The sequence below is a fragment of the Phalacrocorax carbo genome, chromosome 3 (genome assembly GCF_963921805.1).
Source record: "Phalacrocorax carbo chromosome 3, bPhaCar2.1, whole genome shotgun sequence".
In the NCBI taxonomy this organism is placed as follows: domain Eukaryota; kingdom Metazoa; phylum Chordata; class Aves; order Suliformes; family Phalacrocoracidae; genus Phalacrocorax; species Phalacrocorax carbo.
Window position 1 is genome coordinate 62,337,182 of NC_087515.1, and position 20,899 is coordinate 62,358,080.

Genomic DNA, 20,899 nt, shown 5'->3' on the forward strand with positions numbered 1-20,899 from the left:
CCTTCATTTGAACAAAAAACTCTAAGCTTTCCCAAACGTCATCCCAGCAACTGAGTGAACCAAAGACAACATGCTTTTCTCCTTGATGCCCAAGCGAGATACGCAAAGGTGTTATCATGACTGTATAGACAGGCAACTTATGGCATAGAAAGATTAAGTCATATTATCAAACATGCTGACATTTGTTAGTGTTTAATTTGAGGTACCTTTTCACATGTAATATCCCACATTAAAATTGTGATAAAGAAGTAAAGCAAAGAAACAAAAAACCAACCCAAAGCATAAGAATTCTAGCTGAATTGCCGACTTATGATTCAAAGTATCTAATCAACAGAAGTGAAGCTCCAAGCACTGGCCATCTGCTGCTGAGCTAATAGAACAGACAACTGTAGAAACAGTTATCATCTACCTGAACCGCCTGGGATGCGTTTCACTATTTGTCACCTTAGAAACAGTTCAGTCTCCTGAGTTCTGTACAGGAAGAGAACTGTAGTTCAGTGCTTCCACCACTGATCTGCTTGGCATGCTCCCTCCTCTCACCACCTCTGTCATGACTTCATCACCTGGGTCTTTTTCCTTTACTTGAGAAGTTAAAACTTCTTATCTTTGGTTTCCAGACCTACCTCTCTTCTATTCTTCTTCTTCTAGTAGAACTTGCCATGATATGCTACCCATTTGCTTCTCCCATAAGCGTACCTTTGTCTCTCTATTCCTGCTGATCATCATTTTTGCAATCTCTGACCTTACAAGCTATTACCTATTCCTCACTCAGGAGTAGATGACTAGTAGTATCCTGGAACAAATATATGATAAATACTGTTAGCTGTACCACCATCATGTGGACATCCGTAAGCTGAGTGACCAGCTGATCTTATTACTACAAATCTTTTCTGTCATATGGGTATATAATAATGTGTGTGTATATATATAGATATCTGTGAATATATATATCTTAATATATGTCTGTGATATATATGATATATAGATATATATGTGTATATAGAAAAGTGTGAATATATATAACATTTCAACATTAACATCAACATATTGTTTATAACATTAAGCAATAATAAAACAGAAATAACCATTTCTCCATCTGTATACATGTACATATTAAGATTGATTACACAAACAAGTCAGTCCTGACTGTCAGTGTAATTGGTTATCAGTCCTTGCCTGCTGAGGAAGGCTGAGATGAAGTGGGCTCCACTCTCAGACTTTGTGCTCCAGCAGACTCAAGAAATCTCATGCCAAAATCCTTCTCCTACTGCAGTCAAAAGCAAAGCTTCCCCTGACTTCAGGTGTAACTGTCAGGAAGCGTGTGAATTTGTCACACTGTATGCAGCCCTCATTTACTTGAGTAAATCTTACTCGTCCAAGGGATCCCACAAACATTTGTATTTTTGGCCCAATACAAATAATAGTAACAGTAATCATAAGAACAGTTTACCTCAAAACCCAGTTTCCATCCCTCCCTCCCTAACCCCTCAAAAAAGACTGCTTAGTGATAGTCAGCAACTACAAACCTCAAGCAGTCTTAAAACCCATTCTCTGACTCAAAGAGTGCTGTGAGATTCTGGATATTCTCCAGATTCTAGTTTTTCTCTTCCAAGAGAAGCTCGAAAGAATTCCAGTTTTTAATCTTCCTCTGACCTAGTAAGAGGTAAAATCACCTTCTGCTCCCTGTCTATAGATACTCTTGCAACAGAGCTTTGTAGTGGCATCTACTTTGTGCCAAGACACAAACTGCTGCCTTCTTTTCCCTCACAGCAAAACACTGTGGAGGGGAGAAACCCTTGAGCTGATGCCATTTTCTGTTTGTTTTTACTTAATTTTGAAAGCCCTCTAGGCAGAGTATATACTATCAGTGCCCAGAGAACAGATTTGCTGAGATACAGCATGGAAAATATGCTGCTAAATGAAAAAATTCCAACCATCATTCCCACATCGGCACAAATACTTCCACATCTAGCCCTCCATCTTTTTTTGATGTTTGTTGTGTTTGCTGTTTATTAACATCTTTCAGTTGCTAGCATAAGAGTCACATGAGATTTTTGTCAAAGCACTACATGGCACATATTCTGGCAAGGCTGTAGTAAGAATCTATTTCGAAAAGCCTACTGAAAACCCAGATACAGCAATAAAAGCTCTTTCCAATAGCCCACATTCTGCCTTAGAAGAAACTCCTTCTTCAGCTGCATACAAATTTATCAAGTTGTAGCCCTGTTAAGAGAATAGGCCATAAATGGGACGATCATCGTACTGTCCCATGGTTTCAGGCCAGGAAATCAGCTTCCTGCATGTAAGATGCACGTACACACATGTACGTACACATACCCTGTTCTGTAATGTAAATACATGTCTGACTGAGCAGTCTGAGGAAGAGGATTTCCTGTAGGATTTTTATTTTGTATGGAATATTTCCCATTTCTTTTTCTAGTTAGACAAGCAAATTTCTTCTGCTGTGTCAGTCAGCATGTAGCAAGGGGCAACTTGCCAATAAATGCATCTTCTCAGTCTCCCTTGGTCCTGGGTCTGTTTCCTCAAGAAATACAGGGATAACTACTTTTAATTTTTTTTCCCCTGAAACTACCATCTGAGGCAGGATGAATGCAATCCAAACAAGTTTTCATTTCAAATTCCAGCCTCAAAGGAAGCACATGCACAAATATAAGTGATGACATACATACGTAAAGTTGAAAAGCGAATTAATATCTCCTTATAGCTCTGGGGCTTCCTGACAGTGAAATAGTCCCGAAACATGTAAAGATATGCTTTCGCTGCAAGCTAACCTGATTTGCACTGAAAAGCTACAGCTTATTAATGATGCAGCCGGGGACTGCACACTGTCTGTTTCTACGATTTCTGGAGACACAACTCCTTATAGTTAGTGCTGCAGAACAGTACAATTAATCCCTATTATTCTCTATACGGAAATATGTGGAGAGGTCATCTGCATTTCTGGCCAAGGCAGAGGACTACTAGCACTACTTGCAATCACTAATTGCACTACTGGGCAATCAGCATGAATGAAAGATCTACCTAGGCCACAACTGGCTGCTAGCGTAGGACAGAGAGTACAGCCAGACTGGGAAGAAAAAGCTTTGTACGAAGATAGGAAGGTAAACAGCAGTAACACCTAAGCAAGACTATAAACTATATTTGCCTGGAAGATGTACTCCAAATCTTTGCTCTGTAGGGATTAATCAGTACTTAGATACATTCTTCTTTCTCAACATAAAAGCTCTGGGAACTGTCATATAGCAAAATGCCTGAATTTGTAGGTTACATGTTAAGAGTCACACGGGGTAAAACTCCTATAAGAAATTTAGGGGGGAAATAATTTGGGAACCTTTTCTTTCTTTTTAACACTCTTAAAATTAATATCATCCAGGTTTACTTTCTTTCCTTCTCCCTAGCTTAGTGAGCCAGTCTTGCTGGTGAAAGCCAAGATTTTCAGATGTTACAGAACTCCCAGAGCTTCATTTTAAGGAAGAAAAAAAAAATAAAAATCACTAAATATTCTCATGGTTGGCAAAATGCATGTAAACTGGGGCATACAAATACAAGCTGATATATTGAATGTACAAAATAATACAGAAGTTTTGAAAACCCGAAATTAATTCCCTATGTCACTATGTTTGTATAATTCCACCCAAATAGATTGAATTTTACAGTGTAGCAGGATGATTAAGCAGAACTTTATTAAAAATAAAGCATATATACTCTATAAAACATCAATCTACTGAATAATGAAAAAATATAAAAAATTCACAAACCTCTTGTATAACGTTACGTTCTGTTTGCCAAGACGTGCATTGAATTTTGTATATTTACTCTTCACAAACGATATAGGCACTGAAATACTCTAGTTTACATAATTCAGAGCATTATAATGGTTTTGTGGTTTATTAGCTGTTTTACGTTAGTAAATATAATAGCAGCCTTTACTATGTAAGAGCCTGAGTATGTACTACACCATTATCTAGCAGGATGCTAGATAAACAATGGAGTAAAAAATGAAAGGTTTTTCAGGATAATTTAAAAGTCTATATAGAAGATACTTCTAGATACACAAGGTACATTAAGCACTTATTGAACCAATTGTGTTGGTTGCTTTTTTGCCATGAAGGACTACTAAATACAAAGTCCAGTCTTGTGACTGGACTTAGATTGGGGACTTCAGTTAGTCAACTAAGTGTTACCTCGTCCTGCATTAAACTTTTCCCATCCGCTACTCCATTTACAGAGACACTTTATTGTGCAGATAATGAAATTCCACTTTACAATACATAATTACATATAATCATTCATTCAATTGACCAAAAGAGCTCCCACTTATATGATCTATGGACTATACTTATTTTTCACCACCAAATCTGTTCTTCTGCCAATTTATAGTGCAAACTCTCCTAACTTCTATGGATTTCTGTTCAGCACACTGGTGCTCTCCATTTTCAATAAAAGACTGATCACAAAATAAAGCTTTAACTTTGAAAAAAAATACAAGGTGGTCTATGCTACTCTTTTAGTTTCCAGACCTGAAAGGCAGTGTCGCAAAACCACAGCTGAAATGAAAAAAATCCAGTTGTCTAAATTTTAAGAAGTCATCCAAAAGAGCGGCTCTGTTTTTCCTCTCTGCTTCACTGCACTTTATTGATAGTAATCACAAGGCTAAGACACAAATGCAAGTGGTAACCTTTGCAGAAAAGTAAAAAATACTTCTTCGTGTTATGTTTTGCTGGGTTTGTTTTTAGCTAGATCAGGTTTGTGATCTGCTCATCACAAAACTGGTGCCAGTACACAGGAGGCAGTGAAGTACAGAGACACAGCTGAGAGAACTGGGAAGACAAATTATCACTTGAAAATTAGTTTTGAGGAAGTTAAGATGGACACAGCTTCCCAATAATTACTTTTTCCTTAAGAGTAATAAATTCAGCTATGCACTGAGAGCACACAGTGGCAAAACCAGAGACTCAGAATGTAGAATGTTACACGTATTCTGCTGTAATACTACTAGTACCTTAGCTCTGATGGTCTAGGTATATCGATGTAGCAGGTTCAGGGAGAGACATGACAACCCTTATTACAAACTACTGTAGCTGTATAGCACCTGAAAAAAGATATTTTGTGGCTCAAAGTTTGTCTGTTTTTATCTATAGCATAATTTTAAAGCTTGACTTTCATTACAGTTCTGAAATTATTTAATGTTCTCTGTCCATTACACCTACTATTAGGCACCTCCATTTTTCAGGTGCTCTCCTTGAGATAAATTGTCCTTAATAACTCCATCTGAAGTCAGTACCAGTGGGAACTGTGGGTTCTCCACACTCCTGAAAGGACTTGAGGAACCACACCATTATAAACAAGACAGGCAAATTAAGTACAAGCAAATAACTACAGAGGCACTTTTGGAAATGTTAACCTTAACTTCTTTGTGCCCAATTCCCTCCTTTTGTAAAAGAAATATAAACACATGCTTTGCCTTGGTATTATAAGAATTGATGTGTCATGCTTGTAAGACTGCACTGAGGCCTTCTAAAGAAAGACAGTACAACATAAGTAATACTGTATCTAACATTAATTTACCAGATACTGATTCGTAAAAAATAACTGCAAAATGACATATGCATAATTATTTAATGGCATAATGATTTAACACCTGCTAATCTGTTGTGACAGTTTGGGGAATCTGTGTACACTTATCAACGGTAGTTATTCTGGAGAATTCACTGCATATAAAATCACATACCTGTCCAACAGTACCTGCAGAACATTCAGGAATCGTTAACTAGAAATAGCTTTGCTCCAGCAGTATGATAAAAGTACTGGAGAAGCTGAAGGAAACTGGAAGCAATGAAGGAGATAGCAGACTGAGCGGATTTTTTTTTATTACCACAGTGGAAAAAATTGTGGGGGTTTTGCTGCAGGGTACCCAGGAGAAAAAATAAAATCTTTAAAAAAGAAAAAAAAATAAAAAAGAGCGCCTGGAAGAAGGATTTGAAGATCTCAGAAAGACTTTCCAAAACTTCATTTGGTATCTGGAGTGATGATGGCACCAGAGAAGATGTCTTCTTTTTGCCTTTGTGTAAACAGAGCATGTTTTAGAAGTTACACTGCAAAACCAGAGAGCTCCTTGCTGTAATTGTCAGGGGTTGCTATGTGTTTAGAATGTCAAGCAGTGACCTCCTAAGAGTTCAGGAGAGCCTCTGAGGACACTTTAAGTGATTAGTATTGGTTTTACTGCCTAGAGCCATGGAACACAGTGGACAGACAGCTTGCACTTTGGTAATGAATCTGAAGAGCTCATAGATGCTCCCTGGACTCTGATTCAGTTTGAGTTTAGAAAAGCACAGCATCAAATGTCTGAATCCCAAAACGGAAGTTTGGGATTTGTCTGGAGAAAGCTTGGCCAGATCTGTGACACACAGACACACACACATATATGCAGGGTGGCATGCAGTCTCCTAAACGTGGGTGTCTACAGCCACTTGAGATGCCCTGGGGTTTTGGAGATACCTGCACAGGGATGGCAAATATGATGTAGAACCTGCTGGGAGAGCGGCCAGGACACCTCAGAGCATCTCAAGTGGCACCAAGCAACTGTGTTTAGCTAACTGAATCCTAGCCCTCAATCTTCCTCTTTTTCAGAAGGAATGCAAGTCAATCAGCATTTTATTTCAAACCATTCTTCAAGCCTTGCCAATGGGGGGGTGAAGGGGTAGTGCAGCCCGTACGAAGGCAGTGGTCGCAAAGCTGGTCCTCGTTCTCTGCTGGGCACAGCCACGTCTGCTTCTGCCCTCTGAACAGACCAAAATTCTGTCGCCATGAGGCAAGGTTTGTTTCATAATCCAAGTCACTGACTATTAGGAGGACATAGAGACACTTCCAACATATTTGAGGATATGTAATACAGAGCATAGTGTTTCTTAGTTTAAAAAAAGAATACTATCAACATCAAAAGAATATCACATAGAATGTATAGGAAACAAATAAACTACATATTTTTGGTGACAGGTTCAGGACAGAAGCTGAACACGGTTAGATTTTCCCTTGTCAAGGATCAAACTGTTTTTCTGTATGTCAAATACTGTGCTGAAATAATCCCTGCCTTCTAACAAGCTCCAAAAGCTTTTCAAATACTACTCTGCAAAGCTATCACAGTGTTTTCTACTCTTTGCCACCAAAGGGTCACAGACATACCTGCTGACGTTTCTCTGAATTTGTCACTAGTCTTCTTCTTCCGCCATTTCCAAGGTTTAAAGATTTTGCCGATGGTGGAGAGTTTGCCCTTCCTCTTGAAGGGGGGAGTTTGGGATCCTGGGGCTGATCCATCCGAGTTAGCGATTGAAGCCTTATCCAAACCATCAACTGTATAAACAAGAAAAGTAAAGGTAACTGAAGGATGGGAAACAAAATGGTACCCGACACTAAACTCCTCCACTATCCGATTGCAACAGGCTGTGTGTGGGTCCATGCCTTTTTTGTTCCAGAAGGCAGCCAAAAGACACTTGACTGCAGCCTGTAGTCACAAGCCAGTCCCCACCTAGCCCTGGCCATCACTGCTGCTTGGCACCTCAGCTGCAGCAGCCCAGAACGTGCTTCTCATGACACGCATCTGGCACACCCACATGTTTCTGCAGGTTTTCATTGCTACTGGAGAATTTCTTTCGACAAATATTTGGGTGACTTCTTCCCTATAGAAAATGTCACCATATGGAAAATGAAACCCTTACAACGTGAAAAACACAAACTATTTCTTTTGGGTAAAACAACTTCTTTCTTAAACAAGCTCTAAAGATTACTGTTCTGGCAGTAGAATGGAAATAGGTCCATTTGATATCCCTGATAATCAGTCATTCACAGCACAGCCTGCCATGAGTCAGGCTTCTTATTAACAAAACGTATTTAACAATAAGCTTTTGGGCTGTAGCCAAAATTTAAAGAAGGATTACTTTTCTGCAAAAACATATTGAGTGATGTGAAAGCCAATATTTATCATCGATGGCTGTAACATGGAGTTTTGTGAACCAAATTAAGACCCATTCCACAACACACTGTAGCATACAGTTAAAATAAATTTCCCAGAAATTTCCCTGAGAAGTCTACTGTTATCTCTTTTTAATACTGTTATTTCTTTTTAAGAACTGAGGTTTCGTAGAGCCTTGCATTCATGGTCCTGCAAGCACTTCAAATGTGCTTAATTTCATTCACGTGAGCAGCTTCATTGAAGTAACTGCGCTTACGTACATAAAATTAATCACAGACTTAAATGTTTGCAGCATAAGGGCTCTGTAATTGCTTTCATTCATCTAAACATTCTAATTATAACCAATTCGGAACAGAGTTGATGCCACTGTCAACAGTAATAATGATAATCAGAGATCATTAAATCAGAAAGTGCTATTTGGAGAAGGAAATATCACTGTCCCCATTTTACAGATGGAAAATATGAAGTACAGAATTGTTAAGTGCTTAATTTTGTGTTTGCCAAATGGCTTCCTGAATCCTGGTCCTGTGTCCTAGCTGCTAAAAAGATACATATTCAGACACATAACATCATGGTACAATCTTATTATTCTGTTTCTCAGACAAATGGCATTTAATGAGTCCTATATTTGTCCTAGACTTTAGATTGATCCAGGATGCTAAAAAAAAAACCAAATAAAAATCTATTCTGTGAGAAAGCTGATGTCATGCAATCAGAGCCCAAGAAACTTTATTTCCAATGTTTTGAAATAAAGTACTGGGAAAAAAGATCCATTGTATAATTTCATTGAAATCTATGAAGTTAAAACCAGAGATAAATTTGTATGAAAATGATAGCATTTAAATCAATAAATCTGAGTTATGCTATAAAATGTAATAAATCCTGTACTGTCAGAGAGATGGAACAGAGAGATGCGAAGCTTCTTCACGATAAATTACTGTTATTCAGATGCACTGGAATTTAAAGCTTTTTAAAAAGTGTTTTCCTTGGGTACTTTCTGGTCTATAACATGGAGATAAGATGGAAGAAAGGCTTGCAAATGGGCTTTAAATGTAAAAAGCCAAGATTCTGGTAAAGACCCAGACACATCTACCCCTTGCACAAGTATAAAACCCCAGCTTCCTCACTTTTGCATCCTAGATAACATCACAGAGCGATCTTTATGGAGGTTTAAGATGAGACTCCCTTAAAACGAACCAGCTGCCACCCTACAGACCCTGAGAAGCCGGGTGAGAGGTGGGGCTGAGAAGACCACTGAAGGCAGCACGCAGCTCTGCATTGACAGAGAGGCATGGGACAGCAGAAGGACCCCTGGGGGTGTGCCTCACCTGGAATTACGGATCACACTTTTGTCTAGGCTTACAGTCGCTGCCCATGTTGTACAACCCCCTATGGAATACAGAAGCCCCTGCTGGAAACTGTGGATCTGAGAGAGAAGTACCTTTACTTGGAGGGGAGTTACAAAGATTTGAGGGCTAAATTTATCCTGGTAATTCCAGTTGATATAAGGAGCAGCAAGGGCCACAGATTGCAGCTGGGGAGAGTCAGCTTAGACGTAAGGAAAACACTTCCAGGAGGTGAGTGGCACAGGACTGGAAGAGGTCTTGGGCAGTTTTAGAGGCTCAGCCGGTGAGCCAGGGCTGACCTCGCCTACTGTCAGTAATAGTCCTACTCCAGTTGAGGGACTGGACTGAGTGACCACCCAAGGTCCCTCCCAGTCAAGATTCCCATGGTGCTACGTGATGTGGAAAGACACAGTTGCTCTCTGAAATCTGCACTAGTAAATCCAAAGAATCAGAAGTGAAGCGCTGAAGCAGAGAGACCAGGATCTGGTGGCTGAAGGGTTTTGTCCTGGGACAGGAGCCAAGCATTATCTCACTGGCAGAGGCAGCCCATTGTCTCATTGGAGGGAAAAGCTACCCGCTCCTTGGGGGCAGCGGGACAAAACTCATGTTCTTGTGTCTACTGGCTTAGAAAAGCTGGGTTACTGATGTGAAGAGCCTGCACCCTGGTGACAGACAGCACGGTCTTTATTAACATAGATCTTTTCAAATCCTCCTGGGTCATGGAGTCTAGTCCATTGCAGGCAACCACTTTCACAAAAGCCTCATCTAAATTTTTTCCTCCAGTGCCTACCAGCAGAACTGGAGGAGGGTCATGGCTCCAATAGCTGCCCACAGAGAAACATGGATTTGCATCAGTCCCTGCTCTGCCCTCTGCTGAAGATGTTTAACTCTGAAATAATGATATTCATCCTAGCTAAAGAAATCTGCCTGCTTCAAATGAGCTAACATATGAAAAAAGGGATCCATTTAGTGGTGATTAATTCTGTTTGGGAAGACTGCACCTTTTGAAAACAGGATTCAACATTAACTCCTTCTGACAATAAAAGATGAGGAGTTGATTTATCGAATGAGTTTAACAAGTGCTCATAATTGGGAATTTACTAAACCATTGACCTTGTACTAGTGCCTTCATTTGAAAAGAGGACCAAAATATGTATCCAGAAAGGAAGAATAAGTATGACCAAACACCATAGATTTATTTCAGAAATAACCTAAGATAAAGTAACATTTCTAGGAAAAAGGACTTATTTATATTCAAAAGCAATCATAAGGTAGCACATTTTACCAATTAATAAACTGCCTAGGAAAAAAAAAGCCCAAAACTATTTCAGCAATGACGTTCCAGAGCATTTATGGAAAGATCTTTTCAAAAGCTATTACTCCTCATCTTTGAAACACTCAGCAGGAAATTGATGTTTAAGATTTACAGTTTTCTTTATAGGTCATGTACTATTTAAGAATAAAGTGGTGTATTTTTCACCTCAGAGAACTTATGTATTAATCATTATAAACGTTATACATATTCACTGAGATGAAAGGAAACAGCTTTCCAAGATTAGAAGAGCTTAATCAATTGTGTTATTCTTTTATTTGTGCAGTGTCTTGAAGTCCTGCCTTTTTCCCACCATCTTAAAAAAGCCAGTGAGTCACTTTGTCGCCTTCAATAAACGTAATTATTAAGTTTGACATTAGGACTTTTGACTCTACTACCTGATACGTTGTTATATCCCAGTCCTTTGCCCTGGGTGTAGATTTTACATCTGAAGGATAAAAGTATATATAAGAAGGATAAGAAGTAAGAAGGATAAGAAGTAAGTATATCAACCATGCATGTTGATGCCATGCAAAGAAGAGATCTTGTAAAAGACCAACAACAATGCTGAGATACTGTGAAGCCAAATCACGCTAGCACAGGCCATAAGCTAGATGAAGGATACAAAAAGGACAGCTTCTCCCTGAGCTTGTGGGCAGCCAGCAAAGATTAGATCAGTTTATGGATGACCAAAACTTTCCTAGAAACACCCAAAGATAGAAATGCCTGAACACATCTTATCCTAGGAAGGCTACTTGCATTAAGTAATGCTGATCTCTGTAGCTGCCTAGGAGACACTTTTCTGCTGTGAATGATCTCCAGAGATGTTGTGCAGCTGAAGCAGGCATGTGTATTCATCACAGTTTTCCCAGGGCATGGTACACGTCAGCACTTAGACGTTCATGTCGGCACTGACACACACTAATACCTTCTTCAGGTAAGAAATTACAGCTAACTTTACAAATGCAAAATGCAACAAAAAACTAGCCATCAGATCATTTCAAGCAAGTCTAATATAGATTCCTCTCAAGTAAATAGCTTTTTAAAAGCTTTGACTTAAAAAGCATTCATGATCAGAAAAAGAGGGCTACATTTATGCCAGAAGTGGTCCTGTATTTCTGCTTTTGTGTATTTTTGCTCTTGGCAGTAAAAGTGGAAAGTCAGTAGTAGAATCTAACCTCATGACTGAATACCAGGAGTAATACAAGATATATGGGACACTTCCCCCCTTCCCCTTATGTCTACATGCTATTCTTTTTCTAGTAGAACTGTATTTTAATAGTTATGAGAACAAAATTCCTTGCTTGTAGTTTACTATTGGTAATATGAGTCACTGATGATTTAAAAAAGGTCAAAGCTAGCTACAGTAGGAGTACACTCAAAAGATTTGTCTGTAGAAGAATCTTTCACTGACTCTGAACAGTTTTCAGATTCTTTCTCACATTAGTCCACATCCCCATTTAGTCCCAACAAGACAGAGTTTATTAGACAGACTTTGTTGTAATCTAGGAGGGAACGTCTTATAAAATTGCTGTTTAATAATTCTTCTCTGAATGGTGTTTTAACAGAGTTTGGTGTGTTGTGGCCAACAACAACACATGATATGAAAAACATGGATCATTTTAATTTAGTCTTACAGAGACTCCAAGCTGATAACAAGTACACTGGAATCAATGTTAATAAGTGAAGTTTAATTAATTTATTCTTGTCACAAAGATTCTTAGGATCCTGGAGTAAAAAAAGCACTCAGGTTGACATCCAAGAAAAGAAGTAAGGCAGAACTTAGGAGCATATGTCAAAAGTTATGCTATTGGGAGCCTGAGAAACTCTGCTCAGATGCTTCCTGACTCTGAAGGTACAGATGCCGTAATTCATGACATTAAAACTATCTGAAATCTCTGCTTCTCTGTACGTAAAACATCATCCCAGACTACAGTTTCAGAGCAGAGCGGCTTTGGTGATGAAGTTAGCGTGTGAAGTTTCTTCTCTGTGTTTCCATCTGCTCATTCCCGATCCAAAGAAAATACGCCATCCCTTCAGTTGTAAAAATACAACTGTTATTGGGCTTCATCACAAGTAGATCTCTGAATGATCCCAACCAAAAATGCCTCCCCCTTTCCACTCTCTTCCCTTTTTTAAAAGGTTATTTTTAATCTGGGCCATTTCAGTGTTTTAGTCTTCAGCACAATCCTACAAATGAAGTGTCAGGGCTGGGTGAGGAGCGGGCTGTGGCATGGGGAGGGAGCTGGTGACTGGGCTGAGCAGGCAGCCTGTGTCAGCTTCACAGCCGCAGCCAGGATACCAGGACACTCCAGCCACAAACCTGAGAGTGCTACACAGCCTGGCACATACCACGTGTCTAAACCTGGGTAAGTCCACAAAATAAGCATGCTTTTGCATTCGCAGGGTAGGTGGAAGACTTGGGTTCCTCCCCCTTCCTGAACAAATAGCGTTGAAAACTACTATCCTTCCCTTCCCAAAGAAGAACACCCTAACCAGGAGTGGGAGTCATGGTTCTCTGCAGAAAGTAGTTTTGGGGCCATTCAGCCACGGGCAAGAGAGAACACCACGAGGAATGTGATGTTGTACTCAGGTAGCTAAGTTCATTCATTTACAAAGATATAGGAATTCATATACCTCATGAGTGATGCAATGTGTATGGGCCTTCTGCAAGAAAAAGATGCTGTAGTTTAGATGAGAATGTAAAATATCTTTCTCATACTAAAAAAAAAAGTATTACAGGATTGCAATGCTATTAAGTCTTCCAAATGCATAGTCAGAAGTGTTTTTTCTTTCCTCTGTCTCTCTACTCCCCTCACCTGCACCATTCTCCACAACTGATCTAGTCTTGCTGGAGCACTGGGATATATGTTTAAGGGATCTTTCTCACATTGGTGCTGTTAAGTATAAGACGCTACCGCAGAGCGGCAAGTTCTCTTCTCTTCTGACCCCTCTGGGTGCTGCACCTTTCATATCCCTCCTCCCAGCCACTCGCCTCTCAAGATTCACCCACCTGCACTGCAGTTCTGCCTTGGATCCTTGTCAAGAGAAGCAAGGTACAGAGTGGCCAGGTGAAGGAACGGTCTTCCTCCAGCCTCTCCTCCCCAGCACTGGGGAACATGACCAGGAGGGGAAAAGGCACAGAACCAAGTGTTCCCCAATATCAAGGTACTAAGGTAGTACTGGCATCTAATACTTTCACTAGCATTGGTTATCTTGCAGTATCACCACGGTATCACATCACCCTTAAAGTGTGTGAGGATAAAACCTTTTTGTTGTAATGCAGATGACTCAGGGCATTGCCACCTCTAACCACAAATGAATTAAGAAACACAACAGAAGATGCAGTGGCTTCAGTTCAAAGCTACCCGATCTGTGGATTTGGGTCTGAATGATTTCTATGCTTATTAATGACCAGTTAGCTTGTACAGTTATTTTTCGTCTTCCTCCCGCTGCACCCAGCTACCCTGCTGCAAAAGTCATCTTGGTTTATTGAGACCTCAAAACCTCTTGTGACAGCGTTATGATTTTCTATACAGTCTTGCCAAAGGGCACAGAGTTGAAAATCATGGTTTTTATGCCAGCAAAATCAGCATGTTTATGCAGCTGCATATTATCCCCATTTAGTGACAAGAACAATAACTCATTGACTTGCTATAGAGTATGGTAAGCTGCTTATTCCTGGAGCTTACTAGAAAAAAATCAAGTCATTGCATGGTGAAATGTTTGACATGGTCATTAAAAACCAGAAGTCATTCTGACACTATCAATGTAATTTTCAATAAATCTCTCAAATTCTGTAATGTTATATCGATTTTTCCTGACCAGAACCAGATGGAAAGACGGGTCTTTTTTCTTTCTCCCTTTTTATTTTCTACTTCGAAAGGAAAAAATGCAACTAATCCCCAGTGGATAAACTGACAAATGGGAGAGCTATAATCTGCCTCCGAGCAGCACAATGAATTGGCATCTGAATGCTTTTGCCTTGCCATACATCTGGAGTTTAACTTTGGGGAAACTCTGTCATGAGCTAATTGACTTGATTGTGTTTTAATTAAATGAAAGGAAAGAGCTGAAGTTCAGATGTAGGCGGCTGAATGGTAGTTTCCATATGGAACTGCCAATATTGCAAAATGTTAATTGGACCTCCTGCTGGTGATGAGCTAAACAGGCTGGGTAGCGGCTACTTCAGAGGGATGCTGGCTGCTGCCTTAAAAGAGCCAGAGGGGTCCCTCCTGGGATAACCACGGCTGGAATGGATACAACTGCCTGAATGCCTCCAGGTTTCTAGAAGGACACATGCACGAACACCTTTTGGGTTGTCGGAGTCACACATGGATCAGCAGTGCCGAAGTGCAGAAAGAGCTTCAGGAGGCTGAACCCTGCACCTCCCATCTCGCCACAAGCAATACGTTACCTCGCTGCAGAAAGTCAAACACTGCAAGAAGTGGAAAATTCAGCTTTGTTACAGCTGAGACAAAAGGACATACTCTGTTCTGCCCCTGCGATCAGTCCCTGCCTAAGCTCTGCAAAAAGCACAGGTGTTGCTACACAGGTATTTACAAGGGAAGGAAGGGAGCCTCTGCTCCCCTGAAAGCGATAGCACAGACATCCAAGGCTCCACGTTTCAGAGAAAAAGCCACGTGGCTTAGAGAGATGCTCAGCCACACTGTCCTCTTCTATAGTGTTCAGAAGAACATAAGCAAAGTCCCAAGCAATGGTGCTGCCTCTCACATGCATTTATTCTAGTTCTTGCTCCCTCACCTGTACACCTGTGATTAACTTGCTCAGAGCCTGGAAGAGCTTGTTTAGCTTTCTGTCTCTTAGGTAGGAAAACCTTGCCCCGTGAGAAACTGGTCCCCAGCAAGCAAGGAGCGGACTTTACCTTGGCTTCCTACTACCTTACACAAGAAACAGTAAATAAAACAGTGTTAACTTTAGGGCTTGAGATGTGCTTGTTTCTTCACTGGGGTGAAAAGCACCAAGGAACTATCTGCTCTTTTATTTTTTTTCTGGTCACAATAACCACACCAACTTAAGTGCTGATGGTTATTTTGTCAAGTTACAGGCTATCACATTATCACATTAGTTACCACAAGTTGTCTCTTGCTAATGCAACCCAAATGCAGATAACGCACTTTTAACGTGCAGCTTCAGAGTTACTTCATGGTATGGTTTTCAATCCCATTGGGTTAATTCTACAGGAAAAAAAAAGCAAAGTTATGGTTGTAGGGCACCCTACAGACACTGGAAATACCACAAGCAATACAGCTAGTCAGGGCTACCCAGCCTTACCAAATAACACCTCTCATGCAGAAACCTGTGCAGAGCTCGTCTGCTACATCTGTGCTGGCATGTGAGCTGGGGGGGTTCTACAGCGCATTAAGCACTGCAGTTATACCTCTACAATTAGACCACCTCTCTTCTCACCTCTTTCTTGTGTCAAAACACACTAGGGATTTGCTTAAGGTCTGAAAAAAATAAGGACCTGACCTTAAGCTTACAATATGCCCAGAATCATGTGTTTGCAAATTCATTATTTATGTTTTGGCATCATGCAGTCCTTATTAGAACACCTGCACTACTTCCTCCTCTTCAACCAAATGATTAACTTCCATCCTTTTAGCTTCCTAAGAAAGGAATAAGAGAATGCTCAGCAATCCCATTATACAGGTTTGAAAGTGATCTGGCCAAAAATCTTCTTGTTACGTCTTCTCTGACCTGAACACAGCTGGCTCTGACCAGAAGTAGGGGGATCATAGGTTTAATGCAGGCTGCTTATTCCTTTTTTTCTACCCCAATACTTGAGTGAATGGAAATGGAAAATTTCCAGACAGTTACATTTTCCAGATAGATGAAACATCAGGTCAAAGGTAAAATTCTGGATCCAAGCAACTTCTCCACAAAACGAGGGAAAAAAAATCCAGGCACAGTAACAGAGATGTGGGAGGACAGAAAAAACAACAACTAAAAGCAGGGTACATAAAAGAGCAACCAAACTACTTTGAAGAGCTGAGGATTGAAAATCAATGCTTCTTGTGTCAGAATATTAAGGGATAAATCTCCTGGGAGTACAAGGTATAGATTTCCATTTCTAATTTTAAAAGTTTTTGGATAATTTTGTAATTCCACCTAAAAGTAAGCTGCACGTACTTATCTTGTTAAATTCTGTAATATTTTTAAAATGTCACAAGTGAAAGCCAGAACTGCAGAGCCAGAAATATTTCCTTATTGACTTTTCTTGGTATAGCCTTAATATGGGGGAGGAAAAAACAACAACTATAATGAGTTTACAACAAACATTTTTATCTACAGGCAAGTGGTAAAACTTCCCAGCAGACAGTGGCTAGAAGTATGAAAATAAACTGAAGCAAGTACGTGGCCCCTCTCCTGTGTGGTAATAAACGGGAATTAAAAGAGAACATTTTCATGGTAATTAATAGGTAGGTAATACTGACGCTGAGATAAAACCAGGCGAAGTGTGTCACAGGGAAGCCTTTGGCCCTGTTCCCACTTCTCCTGCTAGTGGCAAAGTTACTCTCCATCCCCCCCAGAATGGGCCAGGAGCTCTTGGATGCCCTGCCTGAGCAGCAGCGGCGCCCACTGAGGAAAGGGAAGGTGGGAGAATGTTCCTGGTGCTGGCTCGTCCCAACAAGAGAGCCAAGGTGATAGGTATGCCATGTCACTGCCCTGCTGGAACGTCCCATCCCCAGTGTTCCAAGGAACTTGACAAGATGAGAAACACAGCCCACAGGAATCTGGGGAAAGGGAAACCGAAGGAGGCAAGGCAAATGCAAACCTTGTGGTCTAGTGCAAACTCTGCTGAGCAGCCCCCATACCGTCAGGCTGCTAACTCATGGGCATGTCTAGATGCTTACCTACAATGGCCCTTAGTAGCCCGTTTGCCTTCAGAGAGTGAACCAGCACACTCTGAGACGGCCCTTGCTATTTGCTATCCAAGCTCAGTCAAAAATGTAGTAAAATGGTCAAAGCACAGCCAAAATTACTTGGCTGTTTCTAGCTCCTCTACTCTCCATATGCAAACGCAAGCTTGGGGCTGCTTCAGAGATCTCAGCTGGCTGGTTCCTCTGGAGGCATACATCATCCCAAGGGAGGGTTTTACTCTGTTAACAACTTGCCTACCCTGCAGCAGTAGCTAAAGAACCCAACTGCTGATCCCTCTCTGATGCCTTTAGTCGTTCCCTCAGTGCGCCTGGAAAGACAGAGGCGTTTCCCCACAGCTCGCTGGATGTGTCTCCAGAATCCACCACCACTGTCGGCAGAGGCTGCATGCAGGTATGGCTTGACAGAGACACTTCCTGCCCACACAAGCGGGTTCCTGGTCATCTCAGCCTGTGTTTTCACACCACCACAACAGAAACATCAGCTGAACCACCAGAGCGGTGCTGTTGACCGTTTGTGAGGCTGCAGTTTATCACTGCACTGAGCCAGAAGAAAAATAACCTTTTGCCTAGGCTTTTAAAACTGAGTCAGTTCCTACTACTGACACAGGAGGGTCAGGCAAATAGTTTTGCTGACCAGGCTGAGCTGGTGGTGTGCTGAGGAGCTGGGGCAGGAACAGAAAAGGAGGGGATGGGAGAGAAGTTTGGGAAGAGATGGAAGACTTCTGCCACAAAGTCAGCCCCTGAGCTCACTGCCAGTGGGTGTGAGAGCTGCTCCTCACAGCAGCACACCGCAACCCCTTCACCACATCCAACGCTGAAGGAATGACTGCCTGAAGTGCTGACACCATTACCTATTTTCCATTTCCCATGAAGGAAGCTGGGGAAGGAGATACACATCCCCCCTCCCCATCCCACTCACGCCAACTCATGCCAGACCACCCAGCACCCTTACTAAATATAATGCTGTATGAACATTACACATGTGCTTTTCCCTTTATTATTACTAACTTTAACCAAACCTTTCACAGTTAACATGGCTATACATCTGAGAGCAGGTTTGGTTTTGTGGGCTCTGATCCCAATGCTTCCTCGCACTTAAGTACTGTAACAAGGAGCTCTTGATCTACAAATAACAGAACATTTACATACAAAAAACCTTAGGAGCAATTTGAGCAGTCGTGTAATTAAATCCCCCATACGGGACAGCCCAGAACTCGCTGTGCTGCCTTTTAAAAGTGACATTTTCTTTTATACTGGCACCACTTCAACACCTTTTTTTCTAATACAGGAAACAGCATATTGCACTTGTCCAAATGTGTGTAAGTCAAATCCGAAGCAAATAATTTCTTTTTGTCACCCCACTGGCCTCAGAACCCCGCGGGGGAGGTCAAGGACACTTTTAAATCCAACCAGCAAATTTCTGAGTGTTGCTGTCACTGCAAATGTTTGCACAAGCTATTAGCTCTACAGTCTTTGTAGAGCAAACTGTTTATTTTTAAATTCAGTTTTTAGCTGCCTTTAAAATGTTTGTCTTTGTTGCTAGATACTGGCTTGGATAAACGATAATAATAAAACTCCAACACGCTCAGAAGAAACTATTAATGATTAAGCACAGTTCCTCCCAAAATGCCCATTTGTCAACTCTAAAACCACAGCCTGTAAAAATTGTTCATATCACCCTGTACCTATAATATCACAGTTCTGAATACAGTGTAAGTCATCCTCTGCTATGAGGAAATGGGAGTTGCCAAGTTGCAGCTGACTTTTATTCCGCATCATATTTCATTACTCTCTCCATCCCCGGACGCACAGCAAACAGCTGTTTTATTCCCTGTATCTTGTTCTTTATTAGGGCAAGGGTGGGGAAAATCAGACACAAGCTGACATATTTGTCAGCCCAGCTGCTCTTCCTTTGCCAGGTTAAACTCGGACACTCAGGGGCATGTTCATGTAAAAGGACAGGTCTGCATGCAATTTGTGATGGGATTCAGCTATACTTCAAAAAAATAGCTTCCTACTTCCTACACAATAAAAAATAGTAATTCCATCAAGCAAGCTTGTGGCACCGTAAATCAGTACAGCAAGACCCAATGGAATTATCGTACTATCTTTATGTAGATTTGAAGGCTGCATTGAAACACGTTTTGGACTACAATTTTTCCATGGAATCAGTGTTTACAGAAGCAAGGCATGGATAATCAAAAAGCTTTGGTTGGAACAAACTGCAAATGAGAAAGCGGCTCCCCTTCAGCTCAGCACACTGGGATGCTGTGCTGGGAGAGCACCCTGTTTGCAGCACTCCCTGGGGGTGCAGGCACTCATGGAGGTAGGGTTAGAAACCAGGATCCCACTTCTCTGTGGGAGGGCCAGCAGTGCTCCCCTTTTAGGCCAGGCACCAGCCCAGGACTAACGAGAGCATCAAGTCCTCCTGGGAGGGAAAACGGCTAAAGAAAAAGGCTTGGTGAGGCCTTGGATGGGGAGATGTCTTGTTGTCAGAGAAGGCACTGGGAACATGCTCAGGTCTTCCAGCAGATCCTTCCCTTAGGGAGAAACAACTGCTCTGTAAGAGCATCATCAACATGGCAGATACATAATCAATACCTTCATTTCCCCACTTGCTTGTCTCATGCTGTATTCGAGGTCCCCACTTCTCCTCTGCTCTCTGTTAATAATGAATGATTGCATTATTGCAGTGCTTAAGAGAACTGGTCATAGATCAGGACCTCTTTGTGACAAGAGCTGTACAAACAAAACCCATCAAGTTCACTCTTGCTCCAGCTCTAAGTATAAAACGAAAGAGAACAGCTTGAACAACAGATTCCAAATTTTTCCTTGCCACCTGCTCAGCTGCTGCATTTTTAAGAGTTTTTAGCTATCCAAAAGTCCATATGATTTTGTTTGCAGCATGTCCTTTCCTAACACCTCTCTCATTCAGACATAGGCATTGAGCAATCATAAAATACATCTTTGACATCTGTAGGCTAAAACAAAATGCCAACTTGAACTTCTGTGTGCCAGTTTAAACTGAATTGGTTTAGCTGGAGCTGGACGAGCATCCCTTGAGTCTGAAAGCAACTTCCCACAGAAGAAATACCAGACCCCATTTTCCCCCCGCCAATGCATTTCAGCGCTATGCCATCACAGAGCCTAACAACATTCATTCAGTACTTAGCTTCCATGCACATCATTAGCAAGAGTTTCAAACGCCACCAGTGGTGACACCTGTTTGCCTGGCGGGGGGCGGGGGGATCTGAGGCCACCCAGCTACATCAGCATGCACCACTGCCTGGGAATACCTTTCCTTTCCTTTTCCTACTGAGCCAGGCGCAGTTAGGAGTGAGCAGTC

General features: G+C 41.3%; 1 protein-coding gene across 4 annotated transcripts in view; it reads right to left on the minus strand.

The window, feature by feature from the left end:
* The window catches only part of PHACTR2 (phosphatase and actin regulator 2), a 143,417-nt gene that overhangs the window by 43,264 nt on the left and 79,254 nt on the right, over nt 1-20,899 (minus strand). For all 4 annotated transcript variants that reach the window (XM_064447127.1, XM_064447124.1, XM_064447126.1 and 1 more), the window contains exon 2: nt 7,204-7,371. In XM_064447127.1, coding sequence (XP_064303197.1) covers nt 7,204-7,371 — 168 coding nt within the window. The remainder of the gene's footprint in view (nt 1-7,203; nt 7,372-20,899) is intronic.